The following is a 24,250-nucleotide window of genomic DNA, read 5'->3' on the forward strand; positions in this document are numbered from 1 at the left end:
TCTGCTTCCTGTAGAGGATGTGTCCCTGGGAAAACTTTCTCCCCTCCGGTTGTGTATCTGGCTAATGGGCTCGCCCTCTGCCTCGCTCCTTGGCTGCGTTTGGTTCTCATTTTACACATCTAGTTAGTGAAAAGCTGTCATATGAAATGTGTTTTATTGATAGAGGCTTGGAATTTTTCAGAGAAGCCTACGGGAATCAGCTGCCAATAATTTCAGTCATAATTTTGTTATCTCTATTCATGGGTCACTTCTAAAACTGAAGCGTATCCATATGTACATCTAGAGATCATAATGCTTTAATGTAGGGATGGGTGGTGTCCCTGTGGGTAGGGGGAGCTGAGGCACAGACCGATTACACAGTTTCCAGAGGCATAGAGCAGATACAGGGTTAATTGGTGCTAGGCAAAATCATAGACTTAAATATATTCTTGCTTTGAAGATTTTACTGGGAGCCCTGCACAAATGTGTGACAGCAGAACTGGGTTTCAAGCTTGAGTGTAAATTATTGTGATCAGATCTAGCCCACTTAAAACTGGTAGTTCTTTTTAATTGATTTTTGTGTTAGCCTAGACACTTTATGAATACAAAAACTTTGTGCTTGTCAATTCATGCAGTGTTGAATTTGATTTTAATGGATGTGGATGCAGGTGTTCCCAAATTTCACCTTTCCTCTCTGATCTAATGAAGATTCTGTTCAACTCTGTGGGCCTGAGCCAAAGCCTGTTGACATCAGAGAAGACTTTTCTTTTGACTGGATCGACCATTTTCTGTAAACTTTGTTGTAACGATGCCATGCCTTGGAGAGCTCTGGTAAGAGTTAGAACCAGTAAGTACGCTGCAGCGCCGTGCTCACGGGCGGCTGTTCTGAGTACGTGCCAACAAGCGATGGGGAAGAGACAGGGAGTGAGAAACTTTAGACAAAGGGAGAGACTTCAGTTTCAGAGCTCTGGTGCTGTGTGCGCGCATGTTTAGTTGGGGAATTGGGGGTGGAAGGTTTTGTGTGTGTTAATCCCATTGCAGAATTGGGCCGGGGGAGAAGTCAGGCAGGTATTTTGTGGCCTGTCATTGCTGTCTGTGAAGTGTTCAGAAATCCCGTGTGGGAGGTACTGGAGAAGCACAGGATATTTATTTAATAGGAAATTTGAGGCTTTTTTTTTTCTCCCCAGAAAGAAACTTACCCTTCTGCGCTGATTGTCAAGGCTATTAGCCTGTGGTATTTAGTCCTCTTGAGCAGAATTTTTGTCTTTCTCTCTTGCAGAGATGTGTTAAAATTGAAATGCTCCCATTTTATAGGTTATCTTCGTAGCTGTATGTGTTGGACACTGTTGAGGTTTATTTTAAAGCTGTCATAAATTCTAGTGCAAGAAATGGTAGGAAAGTACTTAGTTGTTGACCTGATGTATTTAAACTCCAGATCACGGGATTACACCAGACTTTGGGCACATCAAATAGATTTGCCTACACTTGAGTTTCCAAAGATAATTAATAGCTAATTAAATCAAGTTTAGCTAAATACTTGTGCCTGTTAGTCTGTATACTCCGCAAACAAGATGCAGGGAAACAAAGGCTTGCAAAGCATCCAGACAAGCATGTGCAAATGTCAGCTAACTCGAATTAATTGGCAATTGGTTACCTTGAGATGGAAACTCACTGCTTGTCATGATAAATGTAATTAATGGCCTGGTATTGTATGGGGAGGTCAGTCTAGATGGGCTAATGTTCCCTTCTGGCCTTAATATCAAGATAACTATGAAATTTCACATTTCTTCTTCCTTTCTTGCATTTGTATTTGGGGATTCCTGCCTGGCAGAGGCTGGAACACATGGTGTCAGCTTCTTTACACTTACAGTAATGTAAAACATCATTTTTCTATAAAATCTCATTTTTACAAGCCCCATCCGCTCCCTGGTTTGGGCTGATTCAAAAGATGACGGTTGAGGCAAATCAGTAGAGCATGAACTTCATGAAAGTGTTTCTCTTTCTCTCCCTGCTCTGCTTTCCCCCTCCCCCAGTTCCCATTAATAAAATCCTTGAATACCAAGCCTTTTATTCTATTGTTCCATCTATTTATTTTCTTTAGTTTTAGCAAACTCGTCTCTGTCTGATCTTGTTGTCCTTACTGTCGAAAGCAATAATATTAGAATGAAAGGGCTAATTTGAGTCCGTTCAGTAACTCTGTGGAAGTCACTTGAACTGCTTATGTGAAAGAGGTTTGCAGCATTGGTTCCTTTGTGCTCAAGGAATAAAATTTTCGCCTATGCACCAGGCTTTTGCGTCATTTGCATTCCAATGGAACCAGCAAATTGGACTTTTGGTGGGGCACAGACCTTTTCCTTGCAATCAGCAGAAAAGTAGGCCTTTTTCCTACTATCATTTGATAAAATCCCAGAAACTCAGTGTTTTGGGAAGCATGGAGGAAATGTTATTCACATGATTTCCTAAAATAACCTGGACAGATTTACAAGTGCTTTGTGCTGGGATTCAACTGAAGTCCATTAGAAACGTTCGTGTAACTACAGCACCTTTGAAAAAATCAGGTCAGCCTCTGCTGCCAAAGGGATTGTAACTAGCCTATAATTTAGTCGAGGCTGGCTCTTCTAGCTTCTCTTTTGTGAGCTCACCCGTAGCTTTTTATTTTAGTACTGTTTTAGTTTTGGGACACTAAGACAGGGGGGTGCAAATGTGAAGATCACCTCCTGATAGTGCAAGTCCTGCATACCCCTTTTTTTTTCTCCCCCTCTCCTACGGTTAGTTACGCAGTGGGAATAATAGGAAAGCTGTTGTCCAAAAGCTTCATGTTAAAGTATGTGATACCTTGAGGAATTTCCCCCGCCTTTCCTTGGCTAGGAACATTGTTCTGCTGTTGGGAATATAGAACAAGCTCCAAAAGTAATACTGACAGACTTCAGAATTATGATACAGTGGAGCTCTGGCGTAATTCTTTGTTGAAGAAGTTAGAGGCCTAAAATGTTAAGGCTTATTGTTATTCTGAGTTGATAATCTCTGCCTTGCTTTAATAATTTTTCCTCATGCCTGGATAGCCTGCGAGTTGCACAATAATCACTCACACAGCTTTGTAATCAATGCCCAAAGTAATAGGATTCCGCTGGCCAACGGCAATTAATAAATTTGTGTCTTTTTTAAAACACTAGCAAGTCGGGCCTGAAATACGACTGACTGGCTTTCCTCATTTGCATATTTATTGCAGTGGAAAAATTCTTGCCGAATGATTGATGTTGAGCCTGCCTCTTGAATTCCAAACAGCACATTATTATGAAATGAAAAATGCCGGCCATACAGTTGATTAAAGTTGAAGACAGTGGAATCGGTGTTTTTTAAGATTGTGGGAGAATTAAAGGCATATTTTAATAGATGTTGACAAGAAGTGAACTAACAAAAGCAAAGCAAAGGATTTGCTTGAAAAGATTTAATCAAACGTGTTTCTTGGGGGATTAATTGCTGGGGATGACTAGTGCAAGTGGCTGGCTTGTGGATTTGAATGAGAAGTATTGTTCTCAGGCCAGCGTATCGAGTGTCATTTTGACCTGTAGTTTAACTCCTGTCCCAGAGTCGTTTGAGAGGAGTGAGAATTTCCTCCGTCGTCTGAATGTTTAGGTCAATACGTGGCCATGATAAAGACAATTTTTATTATGGATAGCTATTAAAATGAAGTAGATTTGGTTTCTCTCCGTATTTTCGTCTGTGTAACGTGACCGGTGCGTTGGGCACCGCACGTGTTCTGTGAAGCGGTGACACACGAGTTTCCAAGGCGTGAGGGGGAATCTCCCGGTGTTTGGCAGTTCCGCTTTCGCTCTGCGTACTGTAGCCCAAACCCAAGCGTTGCTCCAGCTTTTCTGCGCGAGCGCTTCGTGCAGTCTGCGGAGGTGTACGGAAGATTAAAAGCTTGCGCACCGACAATATCCCCGTGATGCCAGAACCTCGCATTTAATTGGGGGGGGGGGGAAAGCAGTTAATTTCCAGCTTTGGTGTGAGCACTGAATCTCCATCGTGTCCTGCGTGTGCGGTGGTCCGTGGTGGTGGGGCTCCCATGGGAGCTCTGCTCCAAGAGCTCGGAGTTGCAAGAGGCAAGGCAGGTGCCGGGCTGCCTCCATAGGTACCCCGAGAACTGGACTTCCAGTCCTCGGCATGGAAAATAATCCTCTGGTTTGACTGTGGTTTCTCTCCTCCAAGAGCTTCCTGCTTTCTCCCCCATACTGCTGTGACGCATCATCTTCACAGGAACAAGGTGATTTTCAAGAAGCTTTTATTTGTGTTTTCCATGTGTGTAGTTCCCAGGTATCATCGGTACAGATAAACAGTCTTGTGCAATAGGGAAAATTCTCACCCCAGTTTGCAAAAATGGGAGGCCGAGGCACAGCGAGCGCTATCCAGCCTTCCTAATGCCCAGGCCCGCGGTGTAGCTACAGTCTCATTGCTGGCGGCAGCCTTTCCCCCGTCCTCTCACAGCCGTTTCCACCCATTGGGTTGGGTAAACTGCAGTTCTCTCTGGCTCTGTTTTACCCTTAAGCTTCCAAATGCTGTTCCCAGCATCTGCTCCCAGCATTTTTCCGTCTGCACTGGATGGAGTGAAATCCTGGGAGTTTTGCCCCAATTTTTAGGATTCCGTCGCTGACCTCTGGGCTCGGCATCATGAGGATGTGCTGCACAGGCTCTCTGAAGGCTGGCGGGGGGGTTGCCTCATGGAGCCGTTTTGGGAATCCCAGTGGTTGGTGCTCTGAATACCTTTGAAAATCTGGCCTTGAGGCACCTGCTTTTTTCCATTGACTTAAAGTGTCTCCGTGTGAGGCCGTTCCCTGCTGCTCCCCACCAGCTGCTGCTCTCTGCAGCTGTTTGGGAAGATGAAACGAGCCCCCATTTTTAGAGGTCGTGCAAAAGAGTGCCGATGTTTTCCTGCACAGGAAGCTGCCTTGCTGTAGAAATGCTGAATTTCCAGGGATGGGAGAGCACGGCAAGCGTGATGCTTACGGCTCCCCTGCGCGGCGACGCTTGGGTGTCAGCGGCGGCCGAGATGGCTGATCAAAGGTACGTCTGGTGGGGCTAGTTGCCCGCCAGCCAGGAGCCAGCGCCACGCAGAGGGTAACGCCAGCAGCAGAGCCGGTTTGTCTGTAACCACTGGCATTGACAAAATTGATTTTTGTGGTTTGAGAGCAGTAGGACAGATTTCATCTCTGGTGGGTCTCCTGACACTTTGATACATGGCAGTGCTATCCCTGAATAGAGCTAAATACTCCAGGGCTACTTTCTGACTGGGTGAAGGGATGTATAAAATGAGAACGTATGAGAGAGTATTAACAGAAAGGCACACTTTGATTTACTGATAGTGGCTCCCAGCTTTCTTGGTGGATTGATATGCTGTCTGCTGGATCTGGAACAACTTTTTCACTCCAGTACACAAAATGAAGGGGCTCCCATGGACTGTTAAAAGTGACTCCTACAAGTTAGTGTCTCACCGCAGACACTCTGAGTCCCATTTAAGCTGGAAGTTACATTCAGACCGCAGTGTCTGTGTTCTTGTAGCAGCTGCAGATGTATCTCCCTCAGCATCCTTTTTTCTTTCTCAAATGGCAGTTTTAGAAAAGTTTGGAAGGCGGGGTTGCATGTTGTCCTGGGATTAGTTGGCCTCTCCTACCCACAGAGCATGAATTGTTGGTTTGGGGATTTTAGTTGCTTGTATTGAAATACCATAAAGGAGTCCAGCTTTCCTTGATTTTAAGGAAGTGCTGAGCCACTTGTCCTCGAAAAACACTAGGTTGGACATGTACAAATAACTCCTGAACATGGAGACAGTTTTGAGATTTTTCTTACTGATGGTTTATGGCCCAATATAAGGGCAGGTGTTAAGTGTGAACTGTGACACTGATGTATGTATAAGGTAGAAAACATGCTGCTGTGGATTGCAGTGCAGATTATATGAAAGATGAAGCAAAATTGCCAGCAGAGGGTAGGAGAGAAGGAGTAGAAGTGGTGCATGGGGGTTAGCAGCGAGGGTAGGCTCTGCCAGCAAAGTCACGTCAGGGCAGTTCCTCGTACTGTGACTTACAGCTGCTTTCTCCGTTGGTCTGCAGTCTGCCGTCATTGCCCACTGCATGGACAGTGAGCTGGGAAGGGGGACCCGAGAAAAGTTTGGGCAGCAGTACGCAACAGGGCTTTGCAGACACTCAGAAGCGGTACCGACGGCAGAATTAGGGTAGTTGCAGAGCTTTAACAACACTGTTTTAGCCTTGACCAGGTTGCAGTGCTTGTGCAAACCATCATGTGGGTGTCATCTTGGTCCCAAAAGCTTTAGAAATTGAAAATCTATGGACTGGCTAGGGCATAAACCCAGCTCGTGGCAGCAGGAGGCCCGTGGTCGGGGCTGGCATTGCCCATGCTCTTTGACGTACGTCTGGCTTTGTTCTCTAAACAGGGCTGGAGAGGGAGCAGGAGGTAGAAACCCCACGGTTATCACATGTGAAAGCTGCTAGTTGGTTGCCTTAATGTACTGGTGTGCTGGAGAGAAGGCTCTGCGTTTGTGACTCTCTTCTGTTTCAGACCAGGAGCAGCATTAAAAAGATGATCTGCTGGGGGGCAGGAGAGTGGGAGCGCTAGCTCCTGGCTTTCCTTCAAAACCATAGTTTGCATCTGTAAAACAGGTCTGTTTTATCCTGCCTTCATTCACAAATGGGTTCAGCCTTTTCCCCAGAGCAGGCAATAAAAAGGCAGATGAGGGTGTTAGAGGGAGGAGAAGATGAAGGGAGACAGGAGACTGGGAAGAAAACAGTCCCTCTTAGATTAAATGTGAAATGGATAGGGCAGGGCTGGATGGGAGGAGGGCAGGGGAGGGTGACACTTGGCTTGTGAAGTTGAGTTTACAGCACAGTTAAGCACCCAACAGTAACAGTGAGAATCCTATCCAATAATGCTATTAAATACACAAGAATTGAAAGCATGGAAATTACCCAGCTGTAAGAGGCTCATGATGAAGTCAGTGCCTGGAATAATTAGCCCTCCCACCTGGTTAGACACATGGACATTGTCTTCCCTGCCCTCTCCATCCCCTTCACTCCAAATAAAATTGCTTCCCATCCCCACTTCTGTTGGGGTCCGTATCTCCCAGCCTGGGGGAGCTTGAGCCTGCCTTTATTCCCTGCCTGCTCGCGGTGGCCCTGATACACCCCCGAAGAGCTGGAGTGCTACTCCAGTTGTAATTGGCAGGATCAAAGCCGCCTGGGGTGCATTAGTGCTGCTGCTGGAGGAGAGGCAGCGGGTAGAAAATAAACAGGTTCAGAAGCTCTGGGGACGTTTGGCCGTGTTACAGGCAGTGGGAAAGATTTTGCTGCTGTAAGCTGTGCACTCAGGTTAGGGCAGGGGCACTTTCTTTTGCAAATGATGCTCTAGCTTCAGGCATATACTACAAATGCATTTTTAAGGGCTTTTGTCTATTTGTCTCTTAGAATTGTTTTGATGCTAACACATGACTGTTTTACAAGTATGGCAAGCCTAATCTGTTAATAGGTTTATATAGAACAGCTGTCAGTGTATCTATAATGAACTGTGGATGGTGGGAGGATAAGTCCAACTGCTGATCTGCAACAAAAATCTTAGTGTCTTCTCCTTGACATTCCTGTTACTGAGGTCAGGCCATAATTTATCTGAAGATGGTGACAACTGAGCAATATCACAGTGGCAACATGTGAGAGATTGAGACCTCTGTGCTGATTTCTGCTTGCGCTGCCTTTGTCTGGCTGATGAAGATTTGCTGTTCACTCTAGCCATGATCTCTATGTCCCCCATTAAAAAAAGAAAAACAGGTAGAAAAAAAAAATCAACTGGGCAAAAGTCCCCTCCATTCTGTTACACTAACTGCTAAGGAAGAAGCAGGTTTGGGAGTTAACCGAAATAGCTGCATTGACTTCCCATCAGCAGAGAAACTGGTGGGGAGTCACTGGGTGAGCCGTGGGGAGCGTCCCACCAGCACAGCGCTGCTCCAGGCTCTGCCCTGGGCCCTGTTTGCTGTCAGCCAGAGCTGCTCCTGCTCTGCAAGGATGCGTGTTTTGGGTGTGTGGGGAGGGAAGCAAAGCCTGTACGAGTCCTGCAAGAAAACAGATCTTGGTGTGGTGTGCTACTTTGATCCAAGTAGTGCATTTTCTCCCCTTTCTGTGGCTCCTCTCTGTAAAAATAGAAGGCAATATACTGATGTCACATGAGTGTAGATTAATCTTTGTAAAGTTCAGTTTAGGTTTTTGGGTAGAAGCGTGCTAAGTGTTTTACCTTTAAGAGCTGACCCTGTGATCGATGTGTAGCAATGTACGAAGGGAGAGTTTGTGTAGGCCCAGACAAATACTTGTTTTATATCAGAGTGTTCTGCAGGGAGGCTTGTTGGTTGCCACAAAAAAACTACTTTTAAAGAACAGATGCTGCAACAGTGTGTAGTTAACCCTTCCCTGTGGTCAGCTGAAATTGTATGTCCTTTGAGAACATAAGATCATCGTAACAGGGATCATTTTCTCTGCATCTACATACATACAGAAAAATTGTCAGCTATGAAAGCTTTTGGATACACAGTATCAGACCTACCTTCAGGAGTTGTGTCTGCAAATACCCTGGAAAGCAAATGCATGGTGTGAGCATTAGTTTTAGGAGGACGAGTATTGATCCTTCTTGGGCACCCCTCCACCCCAGTCTTTTCTTCACTTTATTTTTAGCGTGCCCTATTGGTAATCTTGAAAATGGAAGTTCTCTCTTTCTAAGAATCGGTGAACCTGCAGTTCTGCTTTTCTGATCGGAATCCTCTCATTAAACTTGCCAGGTCGTTGTTTTAAGTTTCCCCCATAGATCAGATCTTGCTACATTTAATTTTACTTACAGTCTAATTTCTTATACCTCCTGCGTGGTGAGCACAGCGGCATAGAAACCAGCAATAGTCACAGCCCTGCAGGAGTTCAGTTTTCCTTCTTGCCCTCCCTCCTTCTGCTCCCTATACCATACACATTATGAACAAGAGAGAAAAGTGAGAGTGCAAGTTTAGATGGGCTGTATGTATATATGTTTTCCCTTGTGCTGATTCATGCTATTGCTCAGAAGCTGGCCTCCACTGCAGAATGTAGTGCAGGAGAGAAACGAACTAGTCAGCAAAAAAGGTTGTTGTCATATGCATGTGTCATCTGACACTTCTGCACACATTACTTGCTTCTTCAATATGCTAATCCTTTAGGATCTGTAGTCTGAATGTTTGTCGATGAAACATTAGATCAGTACACTCCCAAGGTGGGGCCAGGCAGATGTTTAGAAAGCAGTCCTGCCTCTCCTCCTCCCTCTTTTGTAAAGTGTTCTTTCTCAATGTGCTGTTGTTTGACATTAACAGTTATAAATCAATCTGAAGTTAAAACCACATCTCTAACTGGTTAGAGAAAAACATTTAATGAGACCTGCAGTAGCTGTGGCAGAAATGCAGGTTCAAGATGAGGAACCAGGCACTGCAAAGCTAAGTCTTCACCAAAAGCAAGTATCAGTGGTAAAATCACTGGTGTCTTTTATTCTGCAGGTTATAAAGCCCTGAAGGCGTTGCTGAGAGCATTAGTGGACCTTCAAGATGAGCTGCTTTATCAATACCCAGGCACAAGGCATCTGGTAGACAGAAAGCAATCAAAAATTGAGAGGTGAATACAAAATAAGGCAAGACCTTTCTGAGTTCTTTGGTCTCCAGCCCTTTTAAACAGGAAAATGTGCAGGCTTCCTGACCATACTCATTCTCTGCTGCTCTCTCAGCTGCTGCTGCATCTGGGTGACAAATGCTGGATAAATGGCTCTTTGAATCCCTCCTGCCTGTATGGAAAGTCCATTTTGTAACCTTTCTGAGAGTGAAGAAGGGGCTAAGCTATGGGGTTTTCCACATAAATGCTACCATGGGGTGGAAGGGGCATGAGTTTTAGTGGAGGAGCAGTTGAGAATTATGCATGTTGCCTCAGAGAGATGTAGGGTGTTTAGTCTGTGTATTTTTGTTGTAGTGATGATGAAATCCTCAGCAGTAGTGATGAAGAGAAAGTGGACGAGGCTCAGAAGAAGAGGAGGAGCCTCCCCAAACGAAAGCTAAAGATGGAAGACTACCCGGAATTTGTGGCCAAGCGGTTTGCTGACTTCAGAACGTATCGGAACAATGTCTTGCAGAAGTGGCATGACAAGACAAAGTTGGCATCGGGCAAAATGGGAAAGGCAAGTCTTCATTCATGCATGCTGGCGTACTTATCATTTAGCAGAGATTTGTGGAACAGCAGTTTTCTATCATGGATGTTCCAAGATAAGCCCAGAATTACAGCAGTAAGAATTAAATACACGTGTACACATTTTTCCCAACCTTAAAGGAGTTTGCAGAGAAGCAGCCCTCAAATTTCAAAGGCATAAGCTGCTCTCTTTTGTTTTGAAGGACAAAAAAAAAAAATTCTTAATGGCAAATGGTTTTCCAAGGGTTTTTTTTCCGCCCTTTTGGATAGCACTGGTACTCTCCCAGCTAGCCATCTCAGCACAGCCACCCTGCAGGAGCAAGAAAGCTCTTTGAAAATGTCACTGTTGCTGATCTACAAGCTGCTTGTATAACAGAACTAGAGACTTTTGTGGTCCTCCTCCTCACTGAAGTGTACACTTTAATTCAGTGGGTAATCATTTCACCCTAAGATCCAGGGTCTCCTAACATGTGTGAGTTAATATTAATCACTGAGAAGTTTATCTGAACCAGAACAGCAAAGGCACTTTATTAAGCCAGGCCTCAGGTTGCCTCAAGTTGGGAGAGGAGGGAGAGGGTGAAACAAAAAAAAAATCCCTGCAAAAATCCCTGCAACAAACCCCAGTCCCCCTCCTTCTGGAATGCTGTCTGCTTATCCACTGACATGGAAAGATAGAGGGACATTGCTGCCTTGAGGAAAAGCTTTCTGCATTATCTGACACTAGTTAATGTTGTTGCAGGGTTTCGGTGCCTTTGAGCGTTCAATCTTGACTCAGATTGATCATATTATGATGGACAAAGAGAGATTACTACGGCGGACACAGACCAAGCGATCAGTATATAGAGTGCTTGGAAAGCAGGAACAGGAATCTCATCCAGTCCCTGAATCTTTGCCTGAAAATTCGGTAAGGGTATTTTGTTTATGTAACTGATCCTGTAGAAGCAGTCAGACTCTGCAAATCAATTAGTTTGAGCCTTTAGCAGGTAATATTCTTGTTTGTGAGAGATTTATGAAGGAGATATGAGTGTTGATTTTATAATGTAATGGATAAGAAGATGTGAACACTTTTTTTTTTTGGTGTTTGCAGTATCACCTGTGCCAGTTCTTGATAGTCTTGGTGTGGGATTGTGCCGCTCTTGTGCTATAGGCAACAATGCACTCACTAAGTCTGCTTTTTGAGGAAGCGGCTGCAAAACTTTATCTTTACTCTGGAGTGTAGAGTCCTAGGCGCAGAAAGTCACTTCTAAGATCATACTGCATATAACCTGCAGCATATGCAGCATGTATCTGCTATTAATTTGGTATTTAAGAATGAATAAGCACTCAATTCTAGGAGATCATGTAGAATTATGCACTTGCAAGATATATTTTTGCGACTACATTGAAAAAAGAACCGTAATGTTTTGCCAGAAAGACTTTGTACATTCCTATTCATTTCCTAGTAAAGGAATCATAAATCTATATTGGCATTGGCAGCTTTTCTGCCTTGCCTTTAAGTGGATTCCTAGTCTTTAAAAGCTTGTTATGATGGGAGCTGTTTTCTAATCCTTCATATCTTTAAGTGTTTGTAAACTGCTACGTATGATGTCATCAGGATTAGGTACAGAAACATGCATGTACAAGCGTTCAGTATTTTCTTTGTGCTCCTAGGAAGTCCTCCCTCAGACAGATTCCAACAGGCACCTGAAGGACATAGATGAAGAGATATTTGATGATGATGACTTTTATCACCAGGTAGGTGACAGTAGATCTGCGTTGGAATTACGGCTCTAGTTTGTTTTTAATACTTAGAGTTAATGTGGTCAGTTTCTAAATCTCAAAATTTCTCTGGCCAATGAAACTCAGTTATTTGACTTAACACCTGAAATCTCTGTAAGTACCTCAAAGTTTAATTCTCAACTTTCCATATAGGGCTGTAAGAGCTCAAATCTGCATTGTGTATGTAGACTTACCGACTTTGCGAGGGCTGCTGAGTGAGTTCGGGCTGCAGGATAAGGTCTGTGTCTGTCGTTCTTGTTGGTGAGCATTGCTACACAAGAGGAAAATTACTGAATTCTCTAAAGGTGACTGTTTCTCCATGGGTAGAGTCCCATTATGAAATGACAATTCTAGCAGATCCTCAAAAGTGCCTAAGTTACTCTCATCTCAGCCCAAATAATCCCATCTACCAACAGACTGAAAAAGCTGTGGGACTTCTGTAGCGCTTTTTTTTTGGAGTTATGCCAGCTTGAATTTAGGCCAGTTATTCCTTTTTATTTGCAAAATTCTTAGAAACAAGGAATCTATCACCAGCATGTTGAGGCTGCAGCTAGGGAATCCTTGTGTTTGTGATTTGGTTATTATGATAGTGCCAGCTTCATAAAATATTGAAATTGCAGTATGTTGAGGAGTGTGGTTTGCTGTAAGTCCTACCCCAATGTACAAAAAGACCTACTTCTGCTCTGACGATACAGAGAGAGTTTTAATATCAGGACTAAATAAATATAATGATATCTTTAGAAAGCTGGACATTTCTGATTGGAATAGTTATTGGAGTGGATAGTAAAGTGTTAGGGCAGTGGAAGAGAGCTGTTGCCATGTGACTGTGATCTGATAACTGATTTAACCAAAAACATTTGAATGCTTTCAAAATTTAGGATTTCATGTATGGAGCCAGGACAAAAGATGTATTAAATTGGTAATTTTTTTCTGTGTTTTACAAATAGGAAACACTCACCAAAATTTAGTGATGCCTTTCCCCCCCCCCCCCCCCAAGAAAGTTTTCAACGCACTTCCAACCCTACTGTGGTTGAAGTCCAAAGGAATTTTTACAGTAGACCTCACCTAATGCAGAATTAGGACAACGCTAAAAACTCATTGAACACTTAAGCTTTGTAAGGAATCTGCTCAAGGCAGCCTGCCTCAGAGCTGGGAATGTACTCCAAGCTCCCTCCTCTCCAGGTCTGTGTATTTACTGTAAGAGCGTCTCTGCTAGTATTGCTGTGAATTGAGCAGCATTTCTGGGGGAAGCGAGGATGCCGGATACATCCGCATAGGCTTCCAAGTGGAGATGAGAGAGTGCCGTTCTTGTTGGCAGCAGTGGTTGATGAGGTTAAATCTGATACAGCACTGAGGTAAAATTTGTGATCCAAGTGGATCCAGCTTTGAGGTCTTAGTGGACTGTAAGAACAGAGAAATTAAGTCACTGTAATAAAATAGTGAAGTGTTCAAGGAGAAATAGCTGTGATTGACAATCCTTGGACCTGTACAGTGAGGTACTTATTGGCCATGAAATGCTAGATTTTTTTAAAGAAAAATAACAATAGATGAATGGCCCTTTTTCCCTACTCATAACTTTAACTTCGATAAATTCTGATTTCACAGTTATGACTAGTCACAGCTTAGCTTTTCCCCTCACTGGTTAATTGGGGTGCTGGGGTTAATCTAAATTAAAACTTAAACTAATAGAGGTCATTGAGAGAAGAGAATCACCTGAGTAAAACAAATGGGTCTGCCAGGCACAACTGTATCTTGGCCATTTCCCAAGAGGGAAGTGGCAGCAAATTGGAGTTGTTTCAGCATTCTGCAGAGGTGAATGATGGGTGACACTGGTTTAATGTACGGCATCTCCGGAAACGTTCCAGATTGCATTACTTGCGGTACCAACTGCTGCCACCCGCGCACACTGAATAGGAGCACGACCAGCCAACAACATCTGGCAGCACAGCAAGGAATGGGTGCAACTTTTGAAACCCCATAGACTCTAAATATGGTACTTAGCCTGGTGGAGGCTTTAATCACTTACCACTGCTTGGCAGCAGGCTACGACAGCTTATCCTAGCCTCGTACATCACGCACAGACATCTGCTGAGCCGCGAGGCAGCTACACATTCATTTTCCTTTCTTGCCTTTTTTCTTTCTTTTTTATATCTCTCCCTTCCTCCCTCCCTCCCTTCCACCCTTCTCCTCTCCTCCCGTCTCCAATATGCTTCTTGGGAGAGATGATCTGTAAAGATTACCGCTTCATTGTGTGCGAGTAATTGTGGGGATGCCAGCCCCCTTGACAGACACGGCGCGGCACCTGTTCCCCTGACCTGCTTAATTTCTGCTCTTGAGTGGGATTTGGCCGAGATTGGAGCCACAGCCAATTCAGTGATAAGGCTAAAGAAAATGGCTGTATGTTTTCTGTCACCTCCCAATTAAATTGGTTTCATAAAGTGCTTTCCTTTATTTGTCAGGGTGGTAAGCTGAAGCTGAACATTGCATTCAGAAAGGGTAGAGTGCATTACAATAGAGTGCTGACAATACAGTGAATGTGTTTTCTTTCAGATGGGTCATAACTGTGCAGCTCTTCTGTGTGTGTGTGGTGTGGTGTGTGTGTGTATGTACATACATAAATAAAATGTACAAAGGGAACTGGCTCTTCAGAAGTAACGAGCAGCAACAGCTCTGATTATCGGAGCTAAGGTTGCTCAGAAGCTCTGACCTCTGTGCGTAACACTTATTGCAAAGTATATGGGTACCTTTCAATAGGTACTTTTCTCTTTGTATTTAAATTTAGATCCAGACTTTTTTTCATGTCACTCTTCATTTTTCTAAATAGCATTTTATAATAATCAGTTTATGTTGATTGGTTATGATTTATTAAAGGTAAAAATTCTGATAAAGAAGGACATGAAAAACCAACTTCCTGTATATTTCAGAGGGAAACTGAGCAACTAAATATGAGTGTGATCTGATGAAAGTGTATAGGTTTGTGACAACAGGATAACTAACTATACTGTTTTGTTATAGTTTATATCCAAAAAGTAAACAGACTGCAAGTGAACAGACTTTTACTGTCCAGATCTTGGTATTTGATGGAATTCACCATGTAGTGCTGGTGGAATTTTAAGAAGATTCAGGATTTAACTCTGCTCTGTCTGTTCATCCCACTTTGCCTTTTCTCATATTCCTCAGTTGTTTTATAAGTAGTTATAATTTTTATTGTGATGGCCCATGTTGAGTAATGCAAATGAAACAGATTTTTATTTAGGTTCCACTGGATGAGAATAGTTTAACTGTTTCAAAAAGATCCTCATTACTGACAGCAGTGAGATGCTAGACTCCATTTCCTTTTCTTCTAAACTCTGGTTCATACATGGTTTTAAGGGAAGAAAAAGGCTTTTTATTTTTAGAAGTCATATTTACGTGAATTCATTACAGCCGATATTGCAGCATTAAGACTTAAAATTCCAGCCTGCTACCAGAGAGCTGCTGGTCTGACATGCTACACTGGAGACTTTATTATTAGGTTGAAATACTCCTCTAGTAAAGGAGAGAGTTGAAATTGGTTTATTTCCAACAAGAATTAGGTTAGCGTTCATATGCTAAGCGATCCATTGGTAGCAACTCTTCCCAGAACAAATGTTCATCATTGGTGGCAGCAGGTATGCCTAAGGAGAATTAAGAATATACATAATCTCTTTTTTTCCCTGCGCTCTTGCTCCCTCCTCCTCCTGGTTTCAGTTGTTTTGTATGCCGCCACTTTTTATAATAACTCACCGTCATTGATCTTGTTTGCGATCACCACAGCTTCCAGAAATGAATCTGAGTCGGGGCGGATGAGGGACATGCGAGGAAGCCCCAAGGCGTTCGGGTGCAGCAGTTGTGCAGCGACGCGGGTGGGCATCCCTCGGGGCCAGGCATCCCTCACCGCTGCATGATGCTGCAAGGGGACTGGTGGACGTCTGGGACGTGCTCCCCAGGTGGGCGCATTTAAATAGCGAGGGACTGGCTTGCTCCATTCCTTATCTATACCACAATTATTTTAGCAAAAGATTTGGTGCTGTAGAAAAGTTTGATTTTAGGACTTGTAACTTTGAGGGCTGCCGCTGTGTACGCCTGCACACTCTGTGTGAAAGATGTGTGTTTAAGAGCAGGTGAGAGTTCTCGCTGACTTTTTTATGTAGCTTCTTGTCCAGAATTCCTACTTTAATCTGAGTGACCACAAAATGAACTTCCAACCCCGACTCTCATGTAAAGATATTTCTAGCTATTTATTTCTCTTCTGGGTTGTACGTATGTCTAAATACATTGTATGGCTTTTTAAAAAACTTAATTTGGGGTAAATTTATCCTCGTGTGCCAAGCAAGAGTAGGTGTAAAGCAGTTCCTGGGCACATACTGTGTTTCTCTCTCCAAGGTATTTGATAATGCCATAAACAAGTAATTACTAATCCAGTGAACTATTAAAAGTCGATAATGGTGAAGAATAGAGAGAAGACTGGCTTTCTGACAAGCTGGTTTACCTTAATTAAACTGGTGAGTGATTAATATGGACAGCTGATCTTGTGGCTTTAATTAGATGCATTTAGAGTTTTGTGTGAATAAGAGATGACTCAAGCCATCCCACAGGTTAATGGCAATACAATACTCTTATCACAGGCATGTATCTTTCAAATGGCTGGGTAGATGGTTAATAACACGTTTTAAAGCTTGATTTGAAACTTCTCTTAATGGGTTATTAGAAAACAGGCAAGTCAATGCCTGTTATATACAAAACTGAATTTCAGTAAAATATTTTCAAAAAGAGAGACTGTCCAGTGATTTCATCCTGCAGTTTAGATATTTACATTACAAATAGATTACAGAAAGTTAAGTATAAAAAAAGTTTCAAGGTGATTTAAAAATAACATATGAACTATAGTCTAAATTTTCTCTGGTGTTGCTAGAAATCCAAATGGTGTTATGCCACTACTGAGGGGGCTTGAGAGAGGAAAACAGACCTCTTGTTGCCTCATCCAGGCAGAATGCAGTGTAAAAGATATGCTGAAAGGATCTTGAAATAGAAACAACCTTTTGTAATTTACAGTTTTTAATAATTGTATGGTGTATAAATATGAGAAAAGGAAAGATTAATGTGATTTACCATGTCTGTCCAAAGAATAAAGGAGAAAAAAAAAAAGAAATTAGAGAGTGTTCAAATCACATTTAAAAAAATGCAACTTTGTCAACTTCCTGCTCAGGAGTGGAGTGATTTTGCAATTTCACCAGGAAAGAGGAAAAGCAGTTGGTGTTCATATTCTTATTTCTTTGCTTGAACTTGTCAGGTCCCACTCAGCTTCTCTCTTTTTGTTTCCCAGAGTGATTTGGTTAAAAAGCAACTGTTTTTTAAATTGCTAAAAGGTGATTTAAAAATCACACATTTTTCCAGTGTGACATGTAATGTTGTGTCTTCCTGAGACAGGATAAATGTAATTTGCCTGAGTTTTTGAAAGGATTTCTTGTTAAAAGGTAGTGGGGCACAGTGAGTAGACCTTCAGCTGCAGTAATTGTTTGTTTACTTGCTGTAGTAACAAATACACATTCAGCTGGAAAAGTCTACCTAGGCAATTTGCAAATATTTTGGAGTTCCTCACTAATAAACTGAGAATTTTTTTAGCCAAGGAGTGACAAAATGTTCTAGTAAAGGTGAACAGCTGTTGGTAAACCCAAAGTCCAAGCTTTCACATTTTTTCTCATTATTTAGGAATCCACGCATGATTGAATCTTTTTCTGTTGCTTTCAGCAAAAGGCTTAGGTGGCAGACGGTGCATGAGGTTCTGCTTTTTCATTGTTTTGAAATGAACATTATCAACCCCTTGTTTGATGATATTATTGGTGCAGGAAGCCCAGTGTGACTGTTGTGACTTCCTCTCACCGTGATGGTTCGGTGACTGGGCTGAGACTGTCTCACCTTTTCGCATTCACTGCGTGACTTGGTGATTCAAGGGCAGCAGTGCTGCTTGCACGATGCCGTAGGTGGCTTCGATGCACGATAGCAGAAATGACCTATGCCTTTACTGGCTTTACTGAAGACTCTAATAACAGAGCGAAAGTATTTATTTTGTCCCAATTATATTTCTAAGCTTTGTAAACAAAAGTCTTTCCTGTGATACACTATAAATCAGCCTTTGCAGTGTACTGATTTGAATTAGTCTTTGAGGGCGAAGAAAAGTGAGCCTTTTGTCAGTAGGCTTATATCAGCTGTATGTAGGTCTTTGTCTCAACTAGAAATTCGTCGGGGTCTGCAAATCAGAAAAGGTCAGCAACTGTAGTATTAGAAACACTGATACATAGTGCATGAAAATGAGACCTAACTGAAAATTGACCTCTAAAATGAGAAATGAATCTCTATTATCCTTGAACAACACCCTGATGACATTTCTAAATCCCTCTAATTTTGTACAATGTACTTTGCGTGCATCTCTTTAGCTAGCATAGCAAAGGAGTCACTTTAAGGTGAACTCTTTGGAAAACACGTCATTGACTTCAGTGTGAATTTTAACACTGGCTTTGGTGTTAGCAGAGGTAGGTGAACGCTCACTGCTTTTGAAACTCTTGCCTTCAGACACATTGCATGTGTGTCTTGCTTTGCTCTTTTGTTCGCAGTTGCCGATTTGCAACTTGCACTGGGAAATATTTTCAGTTTCCAGGAAATGTGCCCAGAACGCAGAAGGGAGTAGGAATAGTTCCAGGTTCTGTTCCTGGCCTACGTTTATTGCACTTACTATTTCCCCTTGGCTGGTTTGCATGTAGCTTATTCTCCTGGTCACAGCTTTCGGTGGGAGCAGTTTGGAGCCGGTGGTTGAGCTGCAGACTGTTGGACGTGGTTGCACTTAGCTGCAGGTAGGCGGTTGTGCATGTTTGCATGGAGACTAAGGTCAGGTTTGTGAAGTTCAGGGAAGATGTGAAGAGGTGAAGGAGGGAAAGCGAAAAAGGATAGGTTTCAAATCAAAGCCTTTTGATGCTGAAATTGCCTAACCCAAACTGTCTTCACACATCAGGGCTTAATGCTGATAGTGATTTACTTACACTTCCTAGTTAATAATTAGACATTGGGAGACACCATATATCACTCTTAATGGAATATATGGGGTCTGATGAGAGTTTTCTGTTTTGTCTAATAAATTTTAACCAGAATCACCAAGCTTAATGAAATATTACAGCCTCAGAAGTGTTTTAAGTCTTGTGCTGAGAAAACAGTGTTATTTTACTCAGTAAATGAATTTATCATTCATTCTGTATCCTGAGCCCTTGCTGGCTCTGGAGCATGGGCTGAGTGCAAGATTGTGAACTAGAAAGCGGAAAAACTAATCAAATCCTTAAAGACCAAAGGCAGCGAGGCAGGTCTAGACTGACTTTTTCAGTGGTAGCCTCTGGCTACATCCACTTTTATTTTAGTAACCATTGTTAGCATGATTTATAACTTTAGCTTTAAGATGTACACTATTTAGATGTAATAAGATGCTTTGCAGCTTTTATTTCTATTTCCTAATTTCCCTCTTGTCCCTGCTCTTTTTTTCCTTCCTCCTCATCTTTGTCTCCCTCCCCCTTCACTCCCCGGCAGTGTTCCCAAGCTTGCCATTGCCACTGCACTGAAAGAGCATTTCACTGTCAGCCCTAAGGTCAACAAAACGGCGGCTGCCTCAACTAATGGCTGATCTGCTGGTGGCCTGGTTAGTTCAGAAGAGTACCGTGTGCAGGGTTTCGTCTCGTACTGTTGCACAAAGCTTCTCCCTGCTAATTCTGGTGAGAGGATCTTCTGTACATGGAGCTGCCCCCCAGCAAATAATGGGATCCCTGCCTTGGCCTGCGAAGTGGCGCACAGTTCAATTCCTCACCCATCGCAGCCATCATGTAAAACACTGCCTTGCCAAAAGGAGAGTGGTCCTGTCCAACAAACTCCTGCCCACTTCCCAAGTACAGCAGTAGGAACCTGCCCTAACAAATGCACCTTGTTCTAGCCAGGGTGGACACAGCCGTAAGATCTTGGTGGAACTCTTTAGTCTACTAGTCTTTGGATTTGGTGAGCCACAAGGAAGAACAAGTCCTGCTGAAAATGTCTTGTTGCTTAGTTCTTTAGGAGTTTTTTCCGAGATGATAAAGTAGAGCTCTCCAGCTGATCATGTGTGCTGTAATAGGGTCTGTGTTAGGAATCAACCAGACATGCTGATCAAGACTCCTGGGAATTGAAGTAGTTCAGTAGCAAAGTCTTTGTGCTTGAAGATCAAGCTGGGTAATCCATCCCAAACAGATCTAGGATGCCTGGTGGCATTACTGTGTTCTCATGGCTTAGCCTCTGCCACTCCTGCTCAGCAGTTTTCTCCATGCATTGCACGAAAGAAGCAAGATAAGAAGAGGCAGTAAACATGTCTTACTGCTGGTACAGGATGAAACTGCTAAAACTTAGCTGCACCATTTCTTGCTGCTGTTAAAACTCTCCCTCCCACCTTGCTTTTGACAGAATATTGACTAGAAACCAAGATCCCATTTCTGCTTAGCCTTAAGGGCAGCTGTTTGCCGAGTAGCAGCGTTACACAGGTTTACTGTGTCGTATGTCTGTGTAACACTGGATTTGGATCTTGTATTTAGCTGCCAGAAGTGACTGTGATGAAGTGGGAGAGATAAACTGATAGATTGTGTGCCAGAAAGATGTTGGGAATCAATCAGATAAACAGGGCAGAGAAATAGCTTGCTGTTTTCTAGTGATAATAAACCAGTGGCCTCTGTTCCTGAAATTTTTAAATGTAATTGCTGTGGTAATAATCTCCAAAAATAAGCAAATAGGGGGGAAAGAGTCATGGGAGGGTTTTAATTATGTTCTTCCTGTTCTTTTCTTCCTATATGATATATGCTTTGAAGGAGGGGAAAGATGTGGATAGGTATAAATATTTCCTCTGTTGGCTGAGTGTCTTTAATATACTTTTTTTATTTTTAAATAAAAGTGATACCCATCTACTTTTATGGTATTTTCCTTTCGTGGGGTGCTTGCCTTTTTTTCGCCCTCATTTCAGTAGTGCACTTAGTGATCAAGAGCAGCAGGGATCCGCTAGTCCCCCACGGTGCAGTGCCCCAGGGCAGCTTCTGGGGGGGGGGAGGCCACGCTCGCCAGGAGCAGCCGCGGCACCCCGGGGTGGTCCAAGGGTGGGCTGCCTTCACAAGTGCCGTCGTCTCACTTGAGCTGGCATTTCTGTTCCCGCATTGCTGGCTTCCAGTTGCTGCCAGCTTCTTTCTGGTCCCTTGCCTTGCCTGTGCGTGCTGTCTTTGGCAGGTGAGGGCAACAGCCAGGACCATGGCTGCTCCCCAAGCCTTATTTTTCGTGGCTGTTGCTGTGCCATGACAGACCGCTGCAGTCCAGCACTCCTGCATAAGCAAAAATACAGGTTAGAGGAAGAGTGCCATTCCTCCTTTCCCAACTCCAGCATCGTCGTGGACCTTGTGGGGCTCTGAGCTCTGGATCTGGGGCTGTTTCAGGTCCTTTCTGGACTGTAGCTTCTCTAGTCAGTGAAATGACGATGTCTAAAAGTCTGTGCACCTCAGTTTGGGAGGATTTGTGTTGTTTTCCGTGTTAATGTGTTGGCTAATGCCCAAGGCACACTGTGTACAGTTTGCAGTGAGTGGTGATAAACATGCAGCACTCGCCAAGTATCCGGAAAGGCTGTTCGCAATATGCCCTGGCTGCAGCAAGACAAAAGGACAAAACCCAGCCCTCAGGACATGGAAAGAAACAGAAAAGCCTGCATGAGCACTCCTGCTCTAGCTGTAAAAAGCATTTTGCCGGGCTGTTCCTCGAAGCAAACGTTATTGCCTAACAGTGCTTGATTTCTGTTTTGTGAAGTGATTCAGTCCTCCCTTTCCCTCGAAGTGTGGGGTGAGGCCTGGGGGGGGCACTGGTCTCACTGTAGCTCTCTGGAGGGGGGGGTTCCCATGTTGCATCTCTCGTCAATGGGAGTTGGGCCAGTGTCTGAAAATTCAGGCCTTTTTTTGTCCTTCTGAAAGCCAAGGAGTGGTACAGGTCTGGGAAGTACTAGCCGAGTCCGTCAGTCTGCGACTCTGGGTGAGGAGCGGCTGCCTTGTGCGTGAGGCTCAGCGGCCAATTCAGGTGCAGGACCCTGTGCCTGGCCCTTCTGAGCCGTGTTCCCCATAGGGACCGGTCGGGCATTTGGCCTCTGAGGGAGCTGGGCACTTTCCTCCGCCTTCCTGGTGGAGCTGCCGAATGGTGGGCCTATCTAGTAATACCTAGGAGCTACCCCAGCTGCCTCCTGGCAAAGTTGTAGCTGTTATTACCATCCAACTTCACTGTTAAGCCCTTCTGAAAAATAGGTGCTGACCTCAAAAGGTGACTGCAGGGCACGGCACTGGTGGCTTCTGGTCCTTTCCAGTTGCTTAGGCTTTAGGTCATCACTTTGCTTTCTCCGTGTAGGACTGGTCATGCTTGGACCACAGTGCTGCTTCATTGTGCCCCGCTGGCTCTGCATAACCCTTTTAGATCATGAATGACATGATGCTAAATGTCACCTATATAAACTGCGATGTGTTGAAGGGAAGACTATACTATTCCTCGATCCGTCTGAAATTAACTTGTATATGGTAACTCGTCCAGGCAGCCTGCAGTGTTATGCTCCAGTCCCATGTTCTGTGGGGGCTTTTGTGGAAGAGGGGGACAACCTACATAGGGTTTTGCCTCTTTGATTGGACCCTTCTAGAGCCATTGGCTCTGCTCTCATCATTCATGTGTCATTCATGCACCCTAACCCTAACCCTAACCCTTGGAGAACTTTTCTGTGAAGAGGAAATGTTTAAAGGCTTTTGGTTCTTGGCTTGGGGTTTTCAAGGAAGTTTCAAAAAATGTGGCCCACAGATTGCTTTGGGAATCTGGCAACTAATTCCTTAAGTTTTCTGAGAAATCCGTGAACCTGTTTGCATTAATCTCCTTTTACCGTACTTTTAAATAAGATTTTTGTCTTTCTTCTTCTAGCTCCTTCGAGAACTTATTGAGCGTAAAACCAGCTCATTGGACCCCAACGATCAGGTAGCAATGGGCAGGTAAGCAGGAAGCTGTCTGCAACATCACTAGCTTCACCCCAGCACTGCATCCCTGTCCAGAAGTGCGCAGCTACTTTTGGGGTCCCAGTCCTGTTCACTGTAGAAGCCAAAATTGTGAATGACACTTGAGAAAACATCTGGGTGTAATAAATTGCATAACAAGTGATTAAAATAATATGACATTAATCAAGTGAGTCATTCTCTGTAGCACATTCCTTAGTTATGGATCACACTGCCAGAATCTGAGTTTACCAGACTTTGGACGTTTCTGTCTTTCCGTGGTTCATGCAGCATGCACAGGAACAAATACAAGGGCGTCTTGCCCTACTCTAGTAAGCAGGGACTGGGTGAAGTGACCACCTGCTGCTGAAATTTGGCATTTTATCATTATGAGCTCTGATTTGTCACTGTATTAGGGGAGCAAACTTTCTGTAGTGAGATCAGTTAAAACAATTCCTGTGTATACTTTCTCCCTGCTGCAAGAAAAGATGCAAATACAATTAAAACAGCATCAGGGAATGTTTTCTTCCTGCCAAAAATAAAATATAATTCTGTGCAGGGAAGCTCTTATTTCTCACTTTAATTCTATGGTTAGAAAATAAAAAATATTTCAAATACCACTTAATGAACAGGATACATTTAAATAGCCATGGGCTATAATTTAGAAAAGCGTGAAAGCAAAGGAAGGTTGAAAATGCTGGAATAGGGCTCTCCACTGAAAAAGTGCTATGGGTGTGTGTATGGGGAGGGGGAGAAAATGCGTTAGGAAATTTTGTGTTGGTGAAATAACTTTTATTCTTGTAAAATATTACCCAAATTTTAGTGCAATGTGTCAAATTTATTTTGTGTATGTCTGGAATATTATGGAAAGCTATTCACTATAATTTAACATGATATAGACAAAATTACATTTAAGTGGTGATTACATTGTACATTTATCTGACTTTACAATAAAATAGATTACAGTAATTAAGATTATATTAAGATTGCAGTAATTGGATTTTGCTAGATTTTTTTCCCTGATGTCGGGTTTTCATTGTATAAATCAGGTAAGATGATGCTCGTTTTCGTAAAAAAAAAAAATATTTATAACTAGCAGAAGTTTTCCCCTGCTGAAAACTTCTTTGGCTTGATGAAGTTTTCTGTTTGAGAAGTTGAGCTCTCCCTTCTAAGTACAGGTAGGGATCAGACAGCACTTTCTGA

The 24,250-nt window shown here is 43.2% G+C and overlaps 1 protein-coding gene across 1 annotated transcript in view; it reads left to right on the forward strand.

The window, feature by feature from the left end:
• The window catches only part of AATF (apoptosis antagonizing transcription factor), a 57,191-nt gene that overhangs the window by 11,707 nt on the left and 21,234 nt on the right, over positions 1-24,250 (forward strand). Inside the window, exons 5-9 of the mRNA XM_067309729.1 lie at positions 9,545-9,659; positions 10,008-10,212; positions 10,960-11,124; positions 11,871-11,954; positions 22,980-23,047. Coding sequence (XP_067165830.1) covers positions 9,545-9,659; positions 10,008-10,212; positions 10,960-11,124; positions 11,871-11,954; positions 22,980-23,047 — 637 coding nt within the window. The remainder of the gene's footprint in view (positions 1-9,544; positions 9,660-10,007; positions 10,213-10,959; positions 11,125-11,870; positions 11,955-22,979; positions 23,048-24,250) is intronic.

The sequence above is a fragment of the Apteryx mantelli genome, chromosome 22 (assembly GCF_036417845.1).
Source record: "Apteryx mantelli isolate bAptMan1 chromosome 22, bAptMan1.hap1, whole genome shotgun sequence".
In the NCBI taxonomy this organism is placed as follows: domain Eukaryota; kingdom Metazoa; phylum Chordata; class Aves; order Apterygiformes; family Apterygidae; genus Apteryx; species Apteryx mantelli.